Here is a 21,735-nt window from a genome sequence, read left to right as displayed (position 1 = left end):
CTGTGTCCAAGCAGAGCAAAGTGGTTTGGATAGGAGGGGAGTTTCGGAGGGGGCCTCCGCTCCCAAGTGGCACAGAGGTCCGTACAGGAAAGCTGTTCGGCAGACAGAAGGCGAGAGAGTCGGCAGTCCGGGGAGGAGAAAATGGGGGCAGCGAAGAGCAAAGGGGATGGACGCCTGGCTCCAGCCACAGCTGTCACAAGCTAGATAGATCAAGGCAGTAAGACGAGCCTCCTCCGGCCCCAGCTCCGGAGCTCCCTTTACCTGCCCCTAGTCCCCAGACACAAACATACAACACCCACACGTACACACCTGCCCCGCGACCCGCAGGTGGCACTCTCGCGGTCAAGGGCGACAGGAGACTCGGAGGGCGACGCGCCGAGTCCGCGGCGCAGGTGGCCCGGCTACTCCTGAGGCTCACCTGCGGAGAACCGGGGGCCCGGGGCAACTCGCCTCGGCCCCTCGGCCCCCCGCCCCCTCGTACTCACCCAGATGATGAGGCTGTCGCATAACGGCAGCTCGGACTGCGGAAGCGGCTGCGTCTCTTCCATGGCCGGGGCCGCCGTCGACTACGCCGCCGCTGGCACCGACACCTCCCTCCTCCCCGCGCTCCGCCAGGAGCCGGCGTCGACGACCTGCTCGCCGGCCGGGAAAGCTCGGTAGCCAGGCCCAGCGCCAGCGCGGCTCACGCGCGAAGCCTCGCGCGGCCGACGTCGCCGGCGTAACCCCCTCCTCGCCACCGCCCCCGTCCCCGCTCCGCCCCGCTCCGCCGTTCGCCCCCTGCCGGGTCCGGCCCGGCTGCGCGGCTCTGCACCTGAGCCCCGCCCCCTCCTGCCCCTTCCCCGCCCCTCCCTCCCCTCCCGTCCTCCCCCCCTCCTTCCCTATCCCGCACACCTCTTCCCGCCGCACTGAGTGACCAGGGCGCGCACCAGTCACAAAGAAAGTAGGTGCTCGAGAGGGGCGTGCGGGGCGGGAGGGGGCGGGAAGAGCGGGGATAGGTTGCGCAGGAGGGATTGCTGATTGGACGCACCCTCTTGGCTCCGACCAATCAATGTGAGACAAGACAGCCTCCGGGAGGGAGCGCGGGAGGGTGGGAAGGGGTTTGTGACCTGGCAGGTGCGGTGGGGACGGGGGCGGGGAGCGCGCGTGCGCGGCTGGGCGATGTAGCGGCTGAAGCTCACGCTGCCCCAAGGGCAGAGGAGGCCGCGGGGCTCCCAGCGTTAAGTAGGGCGGGCTCAAGCATCTTCGCGCCTTCTTCCCCTCAGTAGGGCAGCTCCTGGCTACACCTGTGGAGATCCACACTGCTGCCCTCGTGTCTTCAGAAATAGATCCTACTCGAGAAAAGGAGAGCTGATTTTCTCCCGGTCGCTCATTGGAAAAGGACATTTTCCTTTGCAGACATGGTAAAGAAATGTGTTTGCTAAGGGGGGTGAATACCATAAAGCTGCTTAAGTTAAATAAGCTCGCACAAGATCACAGAGACGGGCAATTGCATTTTAAATGGGGTGAAAAGGAAGACCATTTTCAGGTAGGAAAATGGAAAATGAAATCTTTTTTAGTTTTCAAAAAACATGGAAGATAACAGTGTACAATGCTTCCGATTTTCCTTTGGCGGATGAAAACTTGCCTTTTCTGAGAATGTTTGTGAAGGAGAGGGTGGCATAGAGTTGGAAGCTCTCCAAGGTACTGATGTATGGCTTAAGCTGTTGAAATGGGTTGGGATATTCTTACTCTTACTGTTGATTTCCATCACTTCACTCATTCATAAACTCATCAGTTCATGCTCTGTGTAAAAATGCAGCTGGCTCATTTATATTGCCACGGTCTTTATATTTAGACACTGAAAGTTTAAAACTGATGGATAACTGCAATTAAAAGCCCTCAAATGTAAATCAGTCTCATTCTAAAAATACAGTACTTGCATTTGCTATCAAGTCTCTTAACCTCATTCTAGAACTTTCTTACCCCATGTGGAGTCATTTTATATTTTTGGACAACAGCAACATCAGTAATATGACTTAACTGAAAAGGAAAAGGAAAGGGAAAAGATCTAGGAATTGAAGACCTGGTCTGAATCTTGACTTTATTTCCCACTGGCTGTTGACAGCTTTCTCCTATGGAATCCAACGTCCACATTTCTAAAATGATGCTGATGACACTGACCTGCCCCGTCTCTCTCACAGGGGCAAAACTGATAATGGGTGTGAAAGAGTTTTATGAATTAAAAACTCTTTTGCAAATATGAGTTACTACAATCATACATGCTTATCACTAAGAGTCACAGGTGACTGAAGTATTCAGAATATTTAAGAAGAATAATGGGGGGGGGGGAGGAACTGAGTTATCCTTCTGAGAGCTGTAGGAGCAGAGAACAGATCCTAAGGGAAGGATGCTCGGTTGTCTTCATGATACTAGATCTAAAGGAAAAATATGTGAAGCATATGATCAGTGAATTCAGAAAAGAAGAAATACAGATAGTTCAAGGAAATGTGAAAAGATTCAAAAAATTAAAAACATAAATCATTGAAATAAAACAACAAAAATAATGTTGAGAAGAGTGAGTGCACTTTCATACAAAACTGGAGCAAACATTTAAGAAGAATTTTTCCAATTTTCTATCAATATTTATCAAGAAACTTTAAAATATCCATACAATTTAAACCCATGATTCTAGAATTCCACTTCTGGCCATAAATTCTATTGAAATAATCAGAAAGGTAGTCAGAGGTTATGAGCAACATCATGTATTGCAATTCTGTATATACTAATCAATACACATCCAATAAGCAAGAAAGGTTAACTACATTATAGTCAATGTATAAGATAGAATATTTGGCGACTAGTAAAAATAATGGTTTGGGGAATATTTAATACAAATGTTTCATGATATATAACATTAAAAGTTTAGATATAAAAGTATGAGCCATATGATTTCAACATAATAAATATTTATGTATTTAACATGTGTACCCCAAGAAGACAAAGGAATGCTCATCAAACCATCATTTTTATTTATGGATGATGTTATTTTCTGTAATCTTCTATATTTTTCAACTTGCAATTAGCTTGTATTACTTTATAATCAGAAAATAATATTAGAAGAAATGCCTAATACAGTATACTCTATCCTTTTCCAACTGTTGACATTCATTTCTAAAAGTTGGCATCTATATTTGGAGCATTGAATAAAACTGATTTTTAAACACTAGTTGTGGGGTTGTAAATTGGCACAATCTTTCTGAAAATTTTTTGACAATATATATCAAGAATCTTTAAAATGTTCAAAGACTTTAAGCCAATAGTTTCACTTCCAAAGCCTATTCTTTTTTTTTTATGTTTATTCATTTTTTTTGAGAGAGAGACAGAACATGAGTGGGGGAGGGGCAGAGAGAGAGGGAGACACAGAATCCGAAGCAGACTCCAGGCTCTGGGTTGTCAGCACAGAGCCCAACACGGGGCTTGAACCCACAAAGTACGAGATCATGACCTGAGCTGAAGTCAGACGCTTAACTGACTGAGCCACCCAGGCGGCCCTCCAAAATCTATTCTAAGAAAATAATCAGATGCCAACAAATTTGTTGATTGCAGTGCTAGTTATAAAAGCAAAAAGAAAAAAAAAAGAAAAAGGAAGAAAGAAAGCAAGAAAGAAAAAAAGAAAGAAAGAAAGAAGGAAGGAAGGAAGGAAGGAAAGAAAGAAAGAAAGAAAGAAAGAAAGAAAGAAAGAACGAAGGAAAGAAAGAAAAAGGGAAAAAGAAACAGCCATGAAATGAAAGAAGAGTCATTAAATACATTATGGTATATCCATACAGTGAAATATACTGTGGTTATTAAAATATTGTGAAAGAAGTTTAACGACTCAGAAATGTTTAAAGAATAATATTAAAAGATAAAGTTGATAATAGAAATCTGTATACACAGTATGGATCTCTCCCTCGCTTTCTCTCTCCCTGTTATATGTTTAATATATATCTAAAATTTATGTATGGATCCCTATTTGTGTATGCATGTGAGTGTATTTATACATGCCAAGAGAAAGAGAAGAGAAACTGAAAACAAAATAAACCAAAATGTTAGTAGTAATTTTGATGATATCTAGGTATTGGAATATTGAGTTAACTAATAATAGTTAACATAAAGTGTGGTATTGGTTTCGGGAGAAGCCCAGTGATGTATCACTTCCATATAAAACCCAGTGCTCATCCCAACAAGTGTCCTCCTTAATGCCCATCAACCTATTTAGTCCATCTTCCCACCCACCTCCCTTCTAGCAACCCTCAGTTAGTTCTCTGTACTTAAGAGTCCCTTATGGTTTGCCTCTCTCTGTGTTTTTATCTTATTTTTCCTTCCCTTCCCCTATGTTCATCTATTTTGTTTCTTAAATTCCATATATGAGTGAAATCATATATTTGTCTTTCTATGACTTATTTTGCTTAGCATAATACACTCAATTTCATCCATGTTGCTGCAAATGGCAAGATTTCATTCTTTTCAATTGCCAAGTAATACTCCATTGTGTGTGTATACACATACATATACATCTTCTTTACCCATTCATCCATCAATGGACATTGGGCTCTTTCCACAATTTGGCAATTGTTGATAGTGCTGCTGTAAACATTGGGGTGCATGTGCCCCTTCACAGTAAGAATATGGCCAGATCTTAATGTGGAATAATACATAAAAGAATACACACGTGTGTGTAAGCGCACACACACACACACACACACACACACACCTGTGTATCTGTAAAGAGGGAGACTGAAAAGAGATATGGTTAAAATTAAGCACAGACTTGAGCGTTATGGAGACCTAATATGACCTAATATGATCTCTTATTGCCTGGGTAATCTTGAGCAAGTCACTTCATTTTAGTAAGCCTCCATTTCAGTGTCTGCAAAATAGAATAATACTTGTGTATTTCTATATTGGTTAGGGATTTTTTAGTGATAAGTGGAAGGAATCAGACCTGAGTAACTTTATATTAAAAAAAAATGTTGCAAGGGTATGAGAAATCTTATAGATTCAGAGGAATATCTGAAGAACCCAGCATGGGCAAAAGCAGGTCCCAGAGCTGCTCATTAGATCTAGGTAATGAAACTATAGATGTCTTCTCAGGAGAACACCACCTAGATGAATACACTTAAATAGTTGCTAAGTTTTTCTGGGTCATTCTCTTCAAGATTCAAGTCCCAGAGAGGGCATCCAATTAGCCTGTCATGGGATATGTATCCAGCCCTTTGCCAGGAACAGAGTGAGCCCCTAGATTGTCTGTCCCACCAGTACTGCAGACCCAAGGTGAATCATGGGGTGGTTGCCCTGTGTAAATGGAGAGTGGGGGAGATGGATGCCTGCAGACAAAAATAAAAACAATTTTCTCTACATAATTTCACACGGTTGCTGTGAAAATCAAATGCATACAAAATGCTTAACAGAGATCCCAGCTCATCATAGTTGGTCAATACATTTTAGCTATTATACACACTGTGTGTATGTCTTGGGTGTGTGTGTGTGTGCACGCACACGCATTCTTATGTTTCCCCTCATTTTTTAAAACAAAGTATATATATCAAAATATTAGCAGAGGTTGTTCATGATGATTAATTATTTTCCAATTTCCATCAAAGTGAATAAATATTGCCTTTTTAATTAAAATAAAAACAAATAAACAATAAAAGTAAAATAAATAAAAAAACAAATACTTAAGAGAGAAAAAGAATGGTCAGGATGAGATTTTAAACTGCGTTGGGCTATGGGACACCTGGGTGGCTCAGTTGGTTAAGCGTCTGACTTTGGCTCAGGTCATGATCTTGCAGTCTGTGAGTTCAAACCCTGTGTTGGGCTCTGTGCTGACAGCTCGGAGCCTGGAGCCTGCTTCGGATTCTGTGTCTCCCTCCCTCTCTGTCCTCCCCAGCTCAAACTCTCTCTCTCTCTCTCTCTGAAAAATAAATAAACATTTAAAAAATTAAAAAAAAACTGAATTGGGCTATAAGTAGATGGAGAAATGATAAAAGAGAATCGCTGATTAGGTACCTCAAATAGAACTGTAGTAGGCTCTACTTGCAAAGAGTAAATCTGTGCCTTGCACAAGCAATGGTGAAAAGGGATGGAGATGTCATAAGTTTCCCCTGTTGATATATGGATACCTTGAATGGCTGAGAGCATACATCAGCTAGAGGAAAACTGTGGCCTGGACAGGCATTGATCTAGACGTTCAGACATAGCAGCCATTCTAGTAGAGTGATCATACCAGCTGCAAACGGTACAAGTGGATCTCACTAGCAAAGCACTTATACCTCAACCAAATTATTGCCCCTCCCCCACATGATCCTTACAGCATTGCTTAGGTGCAGCTGTAACTCCCAAAGTCTCCCAAACAGAAATCCTACAGATGCTTCAGAGGCAGAAGGATGGAAGAAGGGAAGAAGGGAGGAGAAAAAAGAGAATTGCAACATAGGCTAGATCTCAGCAACAGAGAGACAGAAGAAGCCAGAATGATGTAAGATCCACCATAGATAGGGGTTAACTCTAGATGATGCCCCGTAGGAGTGCTCTGCAGTCCACAATATCCAAAGAACTACAGCAGACTCAGGCTATATCCAATCAGCATCAAGGTCCACAGGCAGTTAAACACAAGAGCAGACACTTCTAGATTGACAATTTTCAGAATCCGAGAGATACTTTGGAATGATAGTGTCCAAGCCCTGGGAAAGATTTACAAGCCCTAATTAGAGTTCTAGGGAAGAGAAATGGTGACCAAAAAAAATTGATATTGTAAAACTGCTTCGGGCATCCGGGTGGCTCAGTTGGTTAAGGGTCCCACTTCAGCTCAGGTCATGATCTCACTGTTGGTGGTTTCAAGCCCCGCATTGGGCTCTGTGCTGACAGCTTGGAGCCTGGAGCCTGCTGTGGATTCTGTGTCTCCCTCTCTCTCTGCCCCTCCCTTAACCTCTCTCTCTCGCTCTCACTCTCTCAAAAATAAACATTAAAAAAATAATAAAACTGCTTCTTGTTTTTAGGCCTGTGATCCCAGTGGGCAGTAATGTCTAGCAGCACCTATAACTCTTCTAACTACTGTACTGGGTGTAGGAAAGCAAGACCAGCCCCAGACACTTACTATGGGTAAGCTTTGGCTTTCTAATAAAAAGAAAGTCTTGGACAGAATAGACTCGGATACTCAGTAGGTCTGAACTTTTTTAGGTGATGGGATTGGGACAGACTTCATCTCCACAAATATTTCCAGCTGGGTTTCCTTTGGACAGAGACTAGAGGAAGGGGATCAAAACTGTGGACCTACTTCCCACTGTATAAAAGGAAATACATATCTATTCCTCACACTGGCTAGGAATTGAGTCCTATGAAATGCTTACTGGGAGACTGTATGGGACACTGAGAATTTTGCTTCTGGTGCCTTTACAGACTTAAGTTTAAGAGACTTTTATATGACTTAGTGGAACTGACTTTGAATACATTTTAGTTCAGCACTTGGAAACAATGTTAACACTAACCTGGTGGGCTGCTCAAAGAGAAGTTATTTGAAGATTTCAATGGAGAAGAAGTTCAAATTAAGAGTGAAGGCATCTCTGTTACTGAGACATGTATATCCATTGTACAAGGGATTTTAACGTTTATTTATTTTTGAGACAGAGAGAGACAGAGCATGAACAGGGGAGGGTCAGAGAGAGAGGGAGACACAGAATCTGAAACGGGCTCCAGGCTCTGAGCTGTCAGCACAGAGCCCGACGCGGGGCTCGAACTCACGGACCGTGAGATCATGACCTGAGCCGAAGTCGGACGTTTAACCGACTGAGCCACCCCGGCGCCCCAGTACAAGGGATTTTAAAATTACACTATACACAGCCACACTGCAGGAGGTAGACTCTGAAGTGGAAGATTAGCAGGCAGGAGGTTTATGAAGAAGCAGTCTTGGGAATTGAGAGCTTGGGAATTGGAGGAGAAGGATTAGAAGCAGAAGTGCACAGTGGGAGAAAGCAGCCTGGGGTGCAGTCCTAATGAGAGCTTCAACCAAGCCCTGGGGAGCTCTGAAGCTAGAGTAGCCCTTCCAGGTTGTCCGAGATTGGATGAGAGGGGGTTAGTTTTTTTTTGCCTCCGTGCTGCTGAATCCCTGGATGTGAGCTGTCCTGGAAAGGTGGTGTGCCAGCCAAGGCAATTCACAACAGGATTCCCAGATGTTGGGGATCGGGGCATCACATCACGCTATCTTCTGAACAGCATCCACAGTCATTTTTGGTGGAGTTCGTGTGCCATCACCCAGAATGGAAAAGCATGGTGTCAGAAATGGACAAGCATCTCTAATTGTGGCAATAGTGTAACTGCAACATGAAAATGGTCACAGAGGAAGACTGTTGACGTTCTTGTTTCTTACACTGAAAAACTCCAAAATGGAAAGGGGTTGTTGTCACACCTATAATTTCATATAGGGGCCTGGTGGCATATAACTGAACAAATGCCACCTTGGAGGATTTAAGACTTAAGTACCTGGAAACAAAAATTACAAAAAGATAAATCACAGCTCAGGATGATAATAATATAACTTGTATGATAAACTGATGGGAAGGGATGTTTAGTTTGCCATTTACCGAGCTAAAATTAATATAACCATTTTATTAGACAAATTTAATTCCACCCCAGGGTGCTGGGGTGGCTCAGTGGGTTAATCATCCAACTTCAGCTCAGGTCATGATCTCGCAGTTAGTGGGTTTGAGCCCAGTGTTGGGCTCTGTGCTGACAGCTCAGAGCCTGGAGCCTGCTTCAAGTTCTGTGTCTCCCTCACTCTCTGTCCCCGTCCCCTGCCCTGCTCATGCTCTTTCTCTCTCTCAAAAATAAACATTAAAAAAGTTAAATCCACACCAAAGTCCTAAGTGAAATAAAATTGGAAATAATTATTTTATCTTGTCTTAAAGTAACTCAGATGAGAACAAATAAAAAGGTATATATATTTTCAAATACTTAAAAACAATAAGTAATAGAAATAGACATTTAGTAAAATGTACTGATAATGTAACCAATCTAAAGTATCACTGAAACATAAATTCTGTTCTTCAAATTTCAGTTTAAGTGAATCACAAGACATATCATTTTACACTGTTAAAGAGATGATCCGTGCTCATTATTCCATTGGTGACCTATTTTTTATGTACAAAAATCCTTCTAATCCATGTAAGCAGATTTTTACAATAAAGGCCAAACACTGATACATAGTGGCTAATCATTTAATCCACAGATGTTTGTCTCTAAAAAGCAAGTAAAATCTAACTTTACAGTATAACTACCCAAGGTACCTTCTATTGTTTCCAAGTGTATTGAAAATCAATATTTCAAAATGAATTCTTTAATTTATATAAATGGAAAGTGGATAGAATCATGTTCTTGAGACGAGATCCACATAAATAAGAAGAGAATGATTTCTAAAGAGAACAGGAAGCACTATGTTAGAAATACTGTTTATATTTTATTATAGCCTGAGAAAACCGTATTTGAAACCACTATGGCTGACTAAACACGGGATTCTGAAACCTCTACACATGTATCAACTGAAAATACATTAAGGTGATATCTGCCAGAGGAAATGTATCTTGCTCCCTCTCCATGTGTTACATAGTATAACTTATATAGAACATAATATATCTTAAAATACCAAACTGCTAGAAAGAAGAAATTATCAGGTCATTTAAGGACAGAAGAACAGTGGCTTACCTAACCATAAGCAATAATAAATGGGCTGTAGGAACAAAGAAGGAAGCGCCAGGAAAGATGTGTGAAGGGTTTGTTGACATGAGCAGTTGTAGGAAATACTGACAGTAGTAGGTGGTTGCTGGAATTTTTGAAATTACTTAACCAAATAAACACATACTTGGTAGTGCAATTTGGAAATATTTTCCAGAGATTGTAAAAAGAAACAAACAAAACAAAAAACAAAAACCCAAAAGTAAAAAAAAAACAAAAAAAAAAAAACCCAAAAACAAAAAAACACCCAGAAAACAAAAAACAAAAACTGGTCAGAGCTTTTAGCCTTATACAGAAAAAAGACAAGCTGCACATTTTATTAAAGTAGGGGACTTCACACTTTGATAATGTTTTATATGAACGCAACTGGTAACCAAGGAGATATCCAATCCTGAGGCTATCAACACCACCTAAAATTTATTGAGTATTTATTAGGTGTTATGCATTATTCAGAGGGCTTCATCTGTGCTAATTCATTTATCCTTAACAATGTGACAAGGTAGTAATACTTTCTATTTTATAGATGAGGAAACTGATGCATACTCAAGCTTATATAACAAATAAGCTGACTACTTCAGAAAATCCTTCCAGATATAAAGAGGAGAATCCTCATGGGGGGATGAGAGGGAGGTCAGAATGGCCTTTTTAAGCCTTATTGAAGTATAATCAATAAACAAAAATTTGCACATGTTGACTATGTACATATTGGTGAGTTTGGACACATGCATACATCTGCAAAACCATCACCACAATCAAGGTTCTAAACATATCCATCCCCTCCCAGAATTACCTTGTGTTCTTTGTGTGTATTTTGTGTTAAGAACGGATTTTTAAAGAGGGAAGCCTGGGTGGCTCAGTCATTAAGCGTCCAACTTCGGCGCAGGTCGTGATCTCAGGATTCATGGGTTTGAGCCCCGTGTCTGCTCTATGCTGACAGCTCAGAGCCTGGAGCCTGCTTCAGATTCTGTGTCTCCCTCTCTCTGCACCCCCCCCCCCGCCCCCGCTCATGCTCTGTCTTTGTCTCCCAAAAATAAGTAAATATTAAAAAATTAAACAAAAGAACTTATTTTTAAAGATAATCATGGCAAAATAAAATATAGCATGTATAATTCTTCAGTCATTATTGTTTCTATATTCTCCCTTGTTACTGAAATATTTTTTCAGGCAGTCAAGTTTCTTTTTGTTCAACACTGGGAAGCAAGCAAAGCCATCACATCTAGTTGAGTGAAGTTAATTGTTACCTGTTAGAGAATCTGCTGACTGAAGGTTAATGACTACAATAGATGATTCAGAGACCTTGAACATATTTTGACACTTTTTTTAATTGAAGTATAGTTGACACACAATGTTACATCATTCAGGGGTATAACACAGTGATTTGGCAACTTTATATGTTTTTCTGTGCCCACAAGTGTAAACTTGAACTATCAACTTCAAACATAATTTTCCTTATAAACTTCACATGATTTTTCTGAAGAGTAACTAAATTGGCCATTTGGATTACATACTGGCCTACTCTTGGGGGTTTATTTTTTTATGTACAAATTTCTTTTTTTAATTATAGTTACATTTTTTTCTCTCTAGATAGATAGATATATAGATATATTTCAAGAGTAACAAAACTAATCATTGTTTACCCTTAAATACTTTCATCATCTATCTTCTTTTTTTATTTTTATTAGTATTTTTTAATATATGAAATTTATTGTCAGATTGGTTCCCATACAACACCCAGTGCTCCTCCCAACAGGTGCCCTCCTCAATGCCCATCACCCACCCTCCCCTCCCTCCCACCCCCTATCAACCCTCAGATTGTTCTCAGTTTTTAAGAGTCTTTTATAGTTTGGCTCCCTCCCTCTCTAACTTTTTTTTCCTTCCCCTCCCCCATGGTTTTCTGTTAAGTTTCCCAGGATCCACATAAGAGTGAAAACATATGGTATCTGTCTTTCTCTGTATGACTTATTTCACTTAGCATAACACTCTCCAGTTCTATCCATGTTGCTACAAAAGGCCATATTTCATTCTTTCTCATTGCCACGTAGTACTCCATTGTGTATATAAACCACAACTTCTTTATCCATTCATTGGTTGATGGACATTTAGGTTCTTTCCATAATTTGGCTATTGTTGAAAGTGCTGCTATAAACATTGGGGTACAAGTGCCCCTATGCATCAGCATTCCTATATCCCTTGGGTAATTCCTAACAGTGCTATTGCTGGGTCATAAACATTTTTTTAAATTTTTTGAGGAACCTCCACACTGTTTTCCAGGGTGGCTGCACCAGTTTGCATTCCCACCAACAGTGCAAGAGGGTTCCCGTTTCTCCACACCCTCACCAGCATCCATAGTCTCCTGGTTTGTTCATTTTAGCCACTCTGACTGGCGTGAGGTGGTATCTCAGTGTGGTTTTGGTTTGTATTTCCCTGATGAGGAATGACGTTGAACATCTTTTCATGTGTCTGTTTGCCATCTGGATGTCTTCTTTAGAGAAATGTCTATTCATGTCTTCTGCCCATTTCTTCACTGGATTATTTGTTTTTCAGATGTGGAGTTTGGTGAGATCTTTACAGATTTTGGATACTAGCCCTTTGTCCGATATGTCATTTGCAAATATCTTTTCCCATTGCGTTGGCTGCCTTTTAGTTTTGTTGACTGTTTCCTTTGCAGAGCAGAAGTTTTTATCTTCATGAGGTCCCAATAGTTCATTTTTGCTTTTAATTCCCTTGCCTTTGGGGATGTGTCAAGTAAGAAATTGCTGTGGCTGAGGTCAGAGAGGTTTTTTTCCTGCTTTCTCCTCTAGGGTTTTGATGGTTTCCTGTCTCACATTCAGGTCCTTTATCCATTTTGAGTTCATTTCTGTGAATGGTGTAAGAAAGTGGTCTAGTTTCATTCTTCTGCATGTTTCAGCATCTATCTTCTAAGAATAAGGACATTCTCTTAAGATAACCATATATAATTATCATACTTGGGAAATTTAAATTTAATATTATTATTTAATTTGCAATCCTTCTTTACATTTGCCTAATTGTCCCCCGTCTCCCCCCTTTTTTTCCCTCTGGGATCCAGAGTCAAGGATCATCCCTTGTGTTTATGGCCATATCTCTTTTATCTCCTCTAATCTAGGTTCGTTCCCCAGCTGGGTGCATGCACGCACACATCTATGTATGCATTGTGATATTTCATGACAGCAACATTTTTGAATAGTCTAGTCCATCAAGATTTGTCAGATTTTTTCTTCATAAGATTTATTTCATGATCATGTTTAGCAGAGATTATATTGTGAGCTCAGTGCATCACTTTGGCAGGAAGATGGTATTGGATTGTCCAATTATGGGGGGTGTTAAATTTTATCATTTGGTTAGTATGGTGTCCATCAGATTTCTCTATTGTAAAGACATTTCTCCCACTGTAATTAGTAAGTAATTTGAGACTGTATGAATATATGATTCCTCAAAAGTTTATCACACACTGCTTTTAGCATCCATGTTAATTACTGCCTGAATTAATTATTGCTATGGTGGTCATAAGATGGTGATTTTCTATTTCTGTCATTCCTTTATATCTATTAGTTGGTACTATTCTATTTTTTATAATAAAAAAAGTTTTCCTCTTCTGTCCATACCCGCCTTTATTTTTCTAAATGTAAATATGGATTCATGCATTTATTTTTATTCAATGTGATATAATCCATTCTTGTCACTATTCATTTTAATCATCAAACTGTCCCGATTTCAGCCAGTGGGAACACCTTCAAGTTGGTCTCTTGTCCTTTCTGCATCCCTCCCCTTCTATGCTTCCTGGGACAAGATGTTCCAGATTTCCTTGGTGTTTTCCTGTCCCTATCCTGGAATCATCCATTTCTCTAAGAGACCTTGGCTCTATTTTGTGAGGAATGATGTTTAGTACGGCTGAATTTCTATAACCAAACCAGGTTCTATTTTATAATTATAATTTCATTCCTCAGACATTAGATTTTAGTTCCCTGTTAAATAAGGACATTTCTGTAAAAATTTAATATTGAACCTACTAGTCATTTATTATACTTTAGGGTGAAAGTATTTATTACTCCATGTACTTTATAAAGGATAGGAAGCCCAGGGAATGACAACACTGGACAATGGAGGAGTGAGAGGGAATAAAAGAAGGCTGGTGACAATTTTTTTCTTTCCCAGGCACCATCACACATGGCATAAATTCATTCTCACATAAATCCTTATTTCTGCAACTGAGGAAGTAACCTGCTCAAAGTTGCCATGTGTATGGCAGATATCCCAGAACTAACCCCCTTTTTAATTTAATCCTAGAAACCTCATCTGTACCTTCTCCTACACCATGCCATTTTGCAAGCCAAACAAGGAGGTCCATGAGCTGAGAAGACAAAGTTCAACCTCTTCAAGGGTTGGGAAAGGCAAGCTGTGAACATGCTGCCTTCCTATTTCACTTGAACTTACTCATTGTGACTTACATGTGCAGCAACCCTCACAAACGTTGTCCTTTGGTTGAAAAAATACCTTCAAGTGTTTCTACAGCTCAGACTCAGGAAGTCTGTGGGAAACAATTATATTTCATTTGCTTTCGGTGTTGATTAAAAATAACAGATAAGCAGCTCAAATTGAATGCTGTCTCGGTTGGATTATTCTTTACAAGTATTACCTATTGCCAGAAGTTAGTGCTAGCGGTGGGAAAGCTTGTTGCGGGCTTGTAAGGGAGAACTGAGGCAAGCTGCCTGAAAAACAACCTTGGGTACAAAGCCCAGAAAAACATGTTTTTCTCCCCCTTCTTCTTATTACCTTGGTAAGGTTCCTGAACTCTCTTGGTTCCCAGTTTCTCACTATAAATGGGGATAATAATAGTTTGCCTGCCTGAAAAAGGAATCAGGATATCTAGGGCAACATCAACAACCACATTTTAAGTGCATTCTATGAATAGGACATTTCCTTTCACATTGGAAATGTGGAGAAATATAAGGCAGAATCTCTACCCTCACTATGCTTACCTTGTAATTAGGGGTGCTGGACTTGCACATAAAAAAGTCAAATAAACCACACAGAGAATAGTTGTAACAGATCATGTGAGTGTCAAAGATGAGAGAAAGGATCAATCACCAAGGATATTATAAGCTTCTCAATTTAAAATAATAATAAAATACAACTTTCTCTTTTTTCCTACCAATGTTCTAAAGAAAAGAAAGAACATGGAGGGAAGGAACAAAAGGATCAGTGAAAAGTGAAGGGGTGAAGGGAAGGAAAAGACATAGAAGGAGCAATAAAGGTCACTGCATAGGTAAATATCTATCAGTATTTTAATTTGGAATTCCTTAGTTTTCTTATATGATTTAAAAAAACTGTAAGATAATTATAAATCTATGTTGATGGGCTCACAATGTATAAAAATATAATCTGTGACAATAACAACATAAAGGGAAGGATGGAATTGTATAGAAGAAAACTTTTATATATAATTGAAACTAACTTTTTTCTCATTCAAACTATATCTCTATAAATTAAATTGTTAATTGTAATCCTATAACTAGATGGTTAACCACTAAGAAAATCACTTAAAAATGTGTAGCAAAAATGAGAAAGGAAACAACATGGTATGATAGAAAATATATATTTAACACAAAAGAAGGCAGTTATGGAGAAAATGAGGAAAAAGAAAAGATATAAGACATGTGAAAAATATATGGCCAAATAGAAGTCCTTCTTTATCAGTAACTGCATTAAATGTAAATGGAATAAAACTCCAACCAAAAGGCAAATAATGGGAGAATGGAGTAAAAAACATGATTCAGTCACATGCTATCCACAAGAGGCTCACTTTTGATTCAAAGAAAGCTAAGGTGACAATTAAAGGATGTGAAATATACTCCATGCAAATACTCACCAAAAGACAGCTGGATTGGCTATATTAATATCAGACAAAATAGAGTTTAAGAAAAAAATGTTACAACAAACAAAGAAGGACATTACATAATGACTAAAAAACCTATCAAGAAGATATACCAATTATAAACACAAAAACCAAGTCCCAAAATATGTGAAGCAAAAATTGACAAAGAAAAAAATAGAAAGCTCAACAATAACAGTAGGGCATTTATATACTCCACTTTCAATAATGGATACAACGATGAGACAGAAGATCAACAAGGAAACAGAAGACTTGAACAACACTATAAGCCACCAAGATCTAAGAGATATATATAGAACACTCTACCCAACAGCAGAATATACATTCTTCTCACGTGCCCATGAAACATTCTCCAGAAAAGACCACACCTTAGGCCATAAAATAAATCTCAATACATTTTAAAAGACTGAAGCCATACAAAGCATTTCTTCTGACCACAATAGAACAAAATTAGAAATAAACTACTAGAAGTAGTAAACTACTAGAAGAAAACAGAGGAGAAGCTCATGAAATCTGTGTTTGGCAATGATTTCTTGCATATGATTCCAAAAGCACAAGCAACACAAGGAAAATTACAAAAGCAATTAAACTAAAAAGCTTCTGCATAGCAAAGGAGGCAGTCAATAGAGTGAGAAGGCAAACCAAGAATGAGAAAAATAGTTTAAAATGATATAGCTGATAAGGGATTAATAGCCAATACGTGTAAGGAATTCCTACAAATCAGCAGCAAAAATAAATAAATAAATAAATAAATAAATAAATAAATAAATAACTTCATTAAAAAATAGGCAAAGAACTTGAGTTGACATTTCTTTTTTTTAATTTTTTTTTTAACGTTTTACTTATTTTTGAGACAGAGAGAGACAGAGCATGAACAGGGGAGGGTCAGAGAGAGGGAGACACAGAATCTGAAACAGGCTCCAGGCTCTGAGCTGTCAGCACAGAGCCCGACGTGGGGCTTGAACTCATGGACCGCAAGATCATGACCTGAGCCGAAGTTGGCCGCTTAACCGACTGAGCCACCCAGGCGCCCCAATTGAGTTCACATTTCTATAGAGACGGTGTACCGTGGCCAACAGATTTATGAAAAGATTCTCAACATCACTAATCATCTGAGAAATGCATGTCAAAATCACAACGAGATATCACTCACATCTGTTAGGATGTCTATTATGTTAAACAAATAACAAATGTTCCTAAGAATATGGAGAAACTGGAGCCCTTGTACACTGTTGGTACATGTAAAATACAAAATGGTGCAGCCCCTGTGGAAAACATTATGGAGTTTCCTCAAAGAAATTAAGATTAGAATCACCATCTGATCTAGCAAGTATATATCCAAAGGTATTGAGATTAAGACTTCAATGAGATATATGCACTCCCACATTCATCACAGCATTATTTCAACAGCCAACATATAGAAGCAACCTAAATGTCCATCAACAGACAAATGTGGTGTATACATACAATGGAATATTATTCAGCTTTAAAAAGAAGGAAATCCCGCCATATGTGACAACATGGATAAGCCTAAAGGACATTATGCTGAGTGAATTAAGCCAGTCACAGGACATACTGCCTGATTCTACTTACATGAGGTATCTAAAATAGACTCTTAGAAACAGAGAGTAGAATGGTGGTTGCCAAGGGCTGGACAAAGGGTAAAATGGGGAGTTGCTGTTTAATGGGTACAAAGTTTCAGTTATGCAAGACCAATAAGTTCTAGAGATCTGCTGTACAACACTGTGCCTATAGTTAACGATACTGTAGTCTGCACTTAAAAATTTTTAAGAGAGTAGATTTCATGTTTAATGTTCTTACTACACATGCGTAAACACACACACAAATCCTTTTGGAAGAATAGAGACAGGGACAGAAGGAGGAAGGAAGAAAAAAAAAGAACAGGAGAGCTGGCAAATTCACAAATATGTGGAAATTAAACACATTCTTAAACAATGAATGGGTCAAAAGAGAAGTCACAGAAAATTAGAACATACTGTGAGAAGAATTAAGGAAACACAACACCAAAACTTAAGTGATTCAGTTAAACAGTGCTTGCTCAGAGGGAAATTTATGGCTCTAAATGCCTACATTTTAAGGAAAGAAAAATCTTATATCAATAATATAACCTTCCCAAGCAACTAGAAAAGAAAGAGCAAACTACACCGAAAGCAGCAGAAGGAAGAAAGCAGTAAAGATCTGAATAGAGATAAATGAAATAGAAAATAGAAAAAGTAGCGACGCCTGGGTGGCTCAGTCAGGTAAGCGTCCAACTTTGGCTCAGGTCATGATCTCATGGTTCGTGAGTTTGAGCCCCACGTCGGGCTCCGTGCGGACAGCTCAGATCCTAGAGCCTCCTTCTGATTCTGTGTCTCTCTGCCTCTCTCCCACTCACACTCGTACTCTATCTCTCTTTCAAGAATAAATAAACATTAAAAAAATCAAAAACAAAAAAGAAAATAGAAACAGAATAAATGAAATAAAAAGTTGGTTCTTTGAAAAGGTAACAAAATTACCAAACTCTACTGTTTAGCTCTACTAATTAAGGGGGGAATAAAACTCAAACTACTAAGGTAAAAAATGAAATGGGACATTGCTGTTGACTTTATAGAAATAAAATTATTATAAGAGAATACTATTAACATTTTTAAGGCGATATTTTACATCATTTTGTTAAACACACACAGCCCCTAGAGTACACACACAGCTGACACGTAATGATCTCACATAGAACTGCCATTTCAGGCCACATGCAATTATACCATGCTCTTTTACACCTGGGCCATTGCCAGCAAAGCCTGGAAGTGTATTCTTTTTTTTTTTTTCTTAGTTTTAATTTAAATTCCAGTTAGTAAACACAGTGTAATATTGGTTCCAAATGTACAATGTAGTGATTCAACACTTCCACACAAGCCTGCTGTTCACCCGACAGGTGCACTTCTAAATCCTCATCCCCCACTTCCCCTATCCCTCCATTTACCTCCCCTCTGGTAACCATCAGTCTGCTCTCTATAGTTAAGAATTTGCTTCTTGGTTTCCCCCCTCTCTCTCTTTTTCCCTTTGCTCATTTTTTGTTGTTGTTGTTTCTTAAGTTCCACATATGAGTGAAATCATATAGTATATGTCTTTCTCTAGCTGACTTATTTTGCTTAGCATAATACTCTTTAGTTCTATCCATGTCGTTGAAAATGGCAATATCTCGTTCTTTTTATGGCTGAATAATATTCCATTGTATATACAAATATATACATATATGCATATATCAATCACATCTTCTTTATCTATTCATCAATCAATGGATGTTGTTTATATATCAACAAATTGGATAACCTAGATGAAATAGACAAATTCCTCAAAACACACAGACTACACACACATCAACTATCAAAACTGACTCAAGAAGAAAAATAGAAAATCTAAATAGACCTAAAATAAGGAGATTGAATCAATAATCAAACGCCTCCAACAAAGAAAAGCTCAAGACTTGATGGCTTCACTGGTAGAGCTTACTGTTTGTTTTAAGACATAAAACCAATCCTTCTGAAAGTCTTCCAAAAAATAGAAGGAGGGAACACTTTATTCTATGAAGCCAGTATTGCCCTGATATCAAAACCAGACAAAGACATCACAAGAAAATAAAATGGTAGGGCAATATCCCTTATGAATATAGGTGCAAAAGTCCCTAACAAAATACAAGCAAACCGAATCTAACAGCATATTTAAAGGACTATATCCCATACCCATGTGGAATCTATCCCAGGAATGCAAGGATGGTCCAGCATAGGAAAAACAATCAATATATTTTACCATATTAATAGACAAAAGGGAAAAAGCCACACAATCATCACAATTGATGCAGAAAAAGCATTTGACAAAATTCAATAATCTTTCATGATAAAAATACTCAGAAAAGTAGGAATAAAGGCAACTTCTTCAACGTGATAAAGTGCATCTATGAAAATCCCACTCAGTGTGAGAGACTGAAAGCTTTCCCTAAGATCAGAAACAAGACAAGGATGTCTGCTCCTGACACTTCTATTCACCATTGTACTGGAAGTTCTAGCCAGAGCGACAAGGATGAAAAAAGAAAGAAAAGACATTCCAAATTGGAAAGGACGAGGCCAAGCTATCTCTAGTCACGGATGACATGAATATATCATATAGACAAGTTTTAAATAAAAAAAAAAATTATGTGCGAATGTTTATAGCAGCACTATTTACAATAGCCAAAATGTGGAAACAACCCAGTGTCCACCAAGAGATGAATGCATAAATAAAATGTGGCATACATATTCAATGGGATATTCATCAGGAATAAAGTACTGATTCATACTACAACATGGAGGAACCTTGAAACATTATGCTGTGCGAAGGAAGCAAGACACTAAAGGCCATAGACACGGAAGGCCGATTTGTGGCTGCAAGGTGCTGTGGGGAGAGGGGAATGGCCAATGACTGTTCAATGGGTGTAGTGATTCTTTGTGGAATGATGAAGGCCTTTTGGAATTAGAAAGTGTTAATAGTTGCAAATTATTTTACCTCAATTTAAAAAAATACAGAAGAGGAAACATTTAATACTTCTATTTTATGCCCAGACTTGGGCTGGTAATTTTCCATCTGTTTTCTCGCTGATCCAAGTGGACATTTGTCCATAAAGAGGGCATGACTTAATTGAAGGGAATTTGCAAACTGGAATTAAAATTTCAGAATTTGCTCTAATTCCACCTCCTCTATGAAGCATCCCCTTAACACTCCTAAAACAGAAAAAAAAAAAAAAAGGCTACATAGTATATAATGCTTCTCTACCCTCAACCTTCTGATATCTGAACATATTATGCTTTGGTTTTATTTTTACATTTGTTTTCTCTTACAATGTGACATGTTTATCATCTCTCTTAACTAGTCTATGAGCTCCTCAAAATCAGGACCTGTCCTTTGTTTTTACATTTCTGTGCTCAGCACATAGTACATGCTCAAGAAAGGTTTTCACTGGCCAGCTGGAATTTCATATTTGGTTCCTGTAAGCATACTGCGTTAATGGCTCCTAAAATACCCATGTCTGTTTCACTTGCCTGTGCAACACTCAGCATCTATTTCCCAGAATGAAACTAGGTCACATCTGGGACACATGAACAGTGTTAAGAAAAGTTCCCTCTGAAACACAAAACCCTTAAGTGTATATCAAGTATAATCGAGCTGATCATGCCAAAAAATTGTAAAGGATTAAAACATTGCTTCATTATTACATTTTTGGTCTTGGCTCTTCTACTTCATTTAATAAGTTTTATAGCAACAGAATGATTTACACATGTTGAAAATCAAAACAGGATGAAAATGGCAAAAAAAAAAAAAAAGCAAAGTGTTTTACTTTATGAGTCTTTTTCTTTGTGAGTTCTCCCCTACACTGTGGTTATTTTATACAAGATCTGTCTGGTTATGGAGACACCTTGTACACAAAGGATCTAAGACCTCTTTGCTCTCCTATAAAAAACATTCATCAAAAGAGAAAAATATATATAGATATATATTATATACATAGGTATATAATACACACACACACACACACACACACACACACACACACACACCAATAAAGAGGATCTGAGGAAGAGGGCCTCTCCTGATCAAGTCACATGTAGGATAGTTTATTAAGAGAAATGCGTGGGATGAGCTGACTTTGGTGGTTTCTGGGAATAATAACTGAATTTACTGGATGCCCACAAACCTTTTGTTGTGTCTGTGCTAGACCCCACGAACAATACATTTTGGGGGCACTGTTTCCTTTATTGTTTTAGTCATTCTTCAATTGACCCCCTTGTTTGTATGTGAAAAGGTGGCAAAATATTTATTTTCTGTTGACACATTTTTTTGAAAATTATGCAATGGGTTCAGTGCTAAGCACAGAGCCTACTTAGGATTCTCTCTCCCTTTCTCTGTGCCTGTCCCCCACCTGTGATTTCTCTCTCTAAAAATAAATAGATTTTTAAAAATTAAAAAAAAGAAGAGTTTCTGAGTGGTTCAGTTGGTTAAGCATCCGACTTTGACTCAGGTCATGATCTCACAGTCTGTGAGTTTGAGCCCCA

General features: G+C 38.9%; 1 protein-coding gene across 1 annotated transcript in view; it reads right to left on the bottom strand.

Annotated features, from left to right (window-relative positions):
* Window positions 1–668, bottom strand: part of HOOK1 (hook microtubule tethering protein 1) — a 72,870-nt gene extending 72,202 nt beyond the window's left edge. Inside the window, exon 1 of the mRNA XM_030325270.2 lies at window positions 486–668. Within this exon, the coding sequence (XP_030181130.1) occupies window positions 486–548 (63 nt within the window). The 5' untranslated portion in view covers window positions 549–668. The remainder of the gene's footprint in view (window positions 1–485) is intronic.
* Between the last annotated feature and the right edge of the window lie 21,067 nt (window positions 669–21,735).

This window comes from Lynx canadensis, chromosome C1 (assembly GCF_007474595.2).
Source record: "Lynx canadensis isolate LIC74 chromosome C1, mLynCan4.pri.v2, whole genome shotgun sequence".
NCBI classification, from domain to species: Eukaryota; Metazoa; Chordata; class Mammalia; order Carnivora; family Felidae; genus Lynx; species Lynx canadensis.
This window is presented reverse-complemented; position numbering and strand designations above follow the sequence as displayed.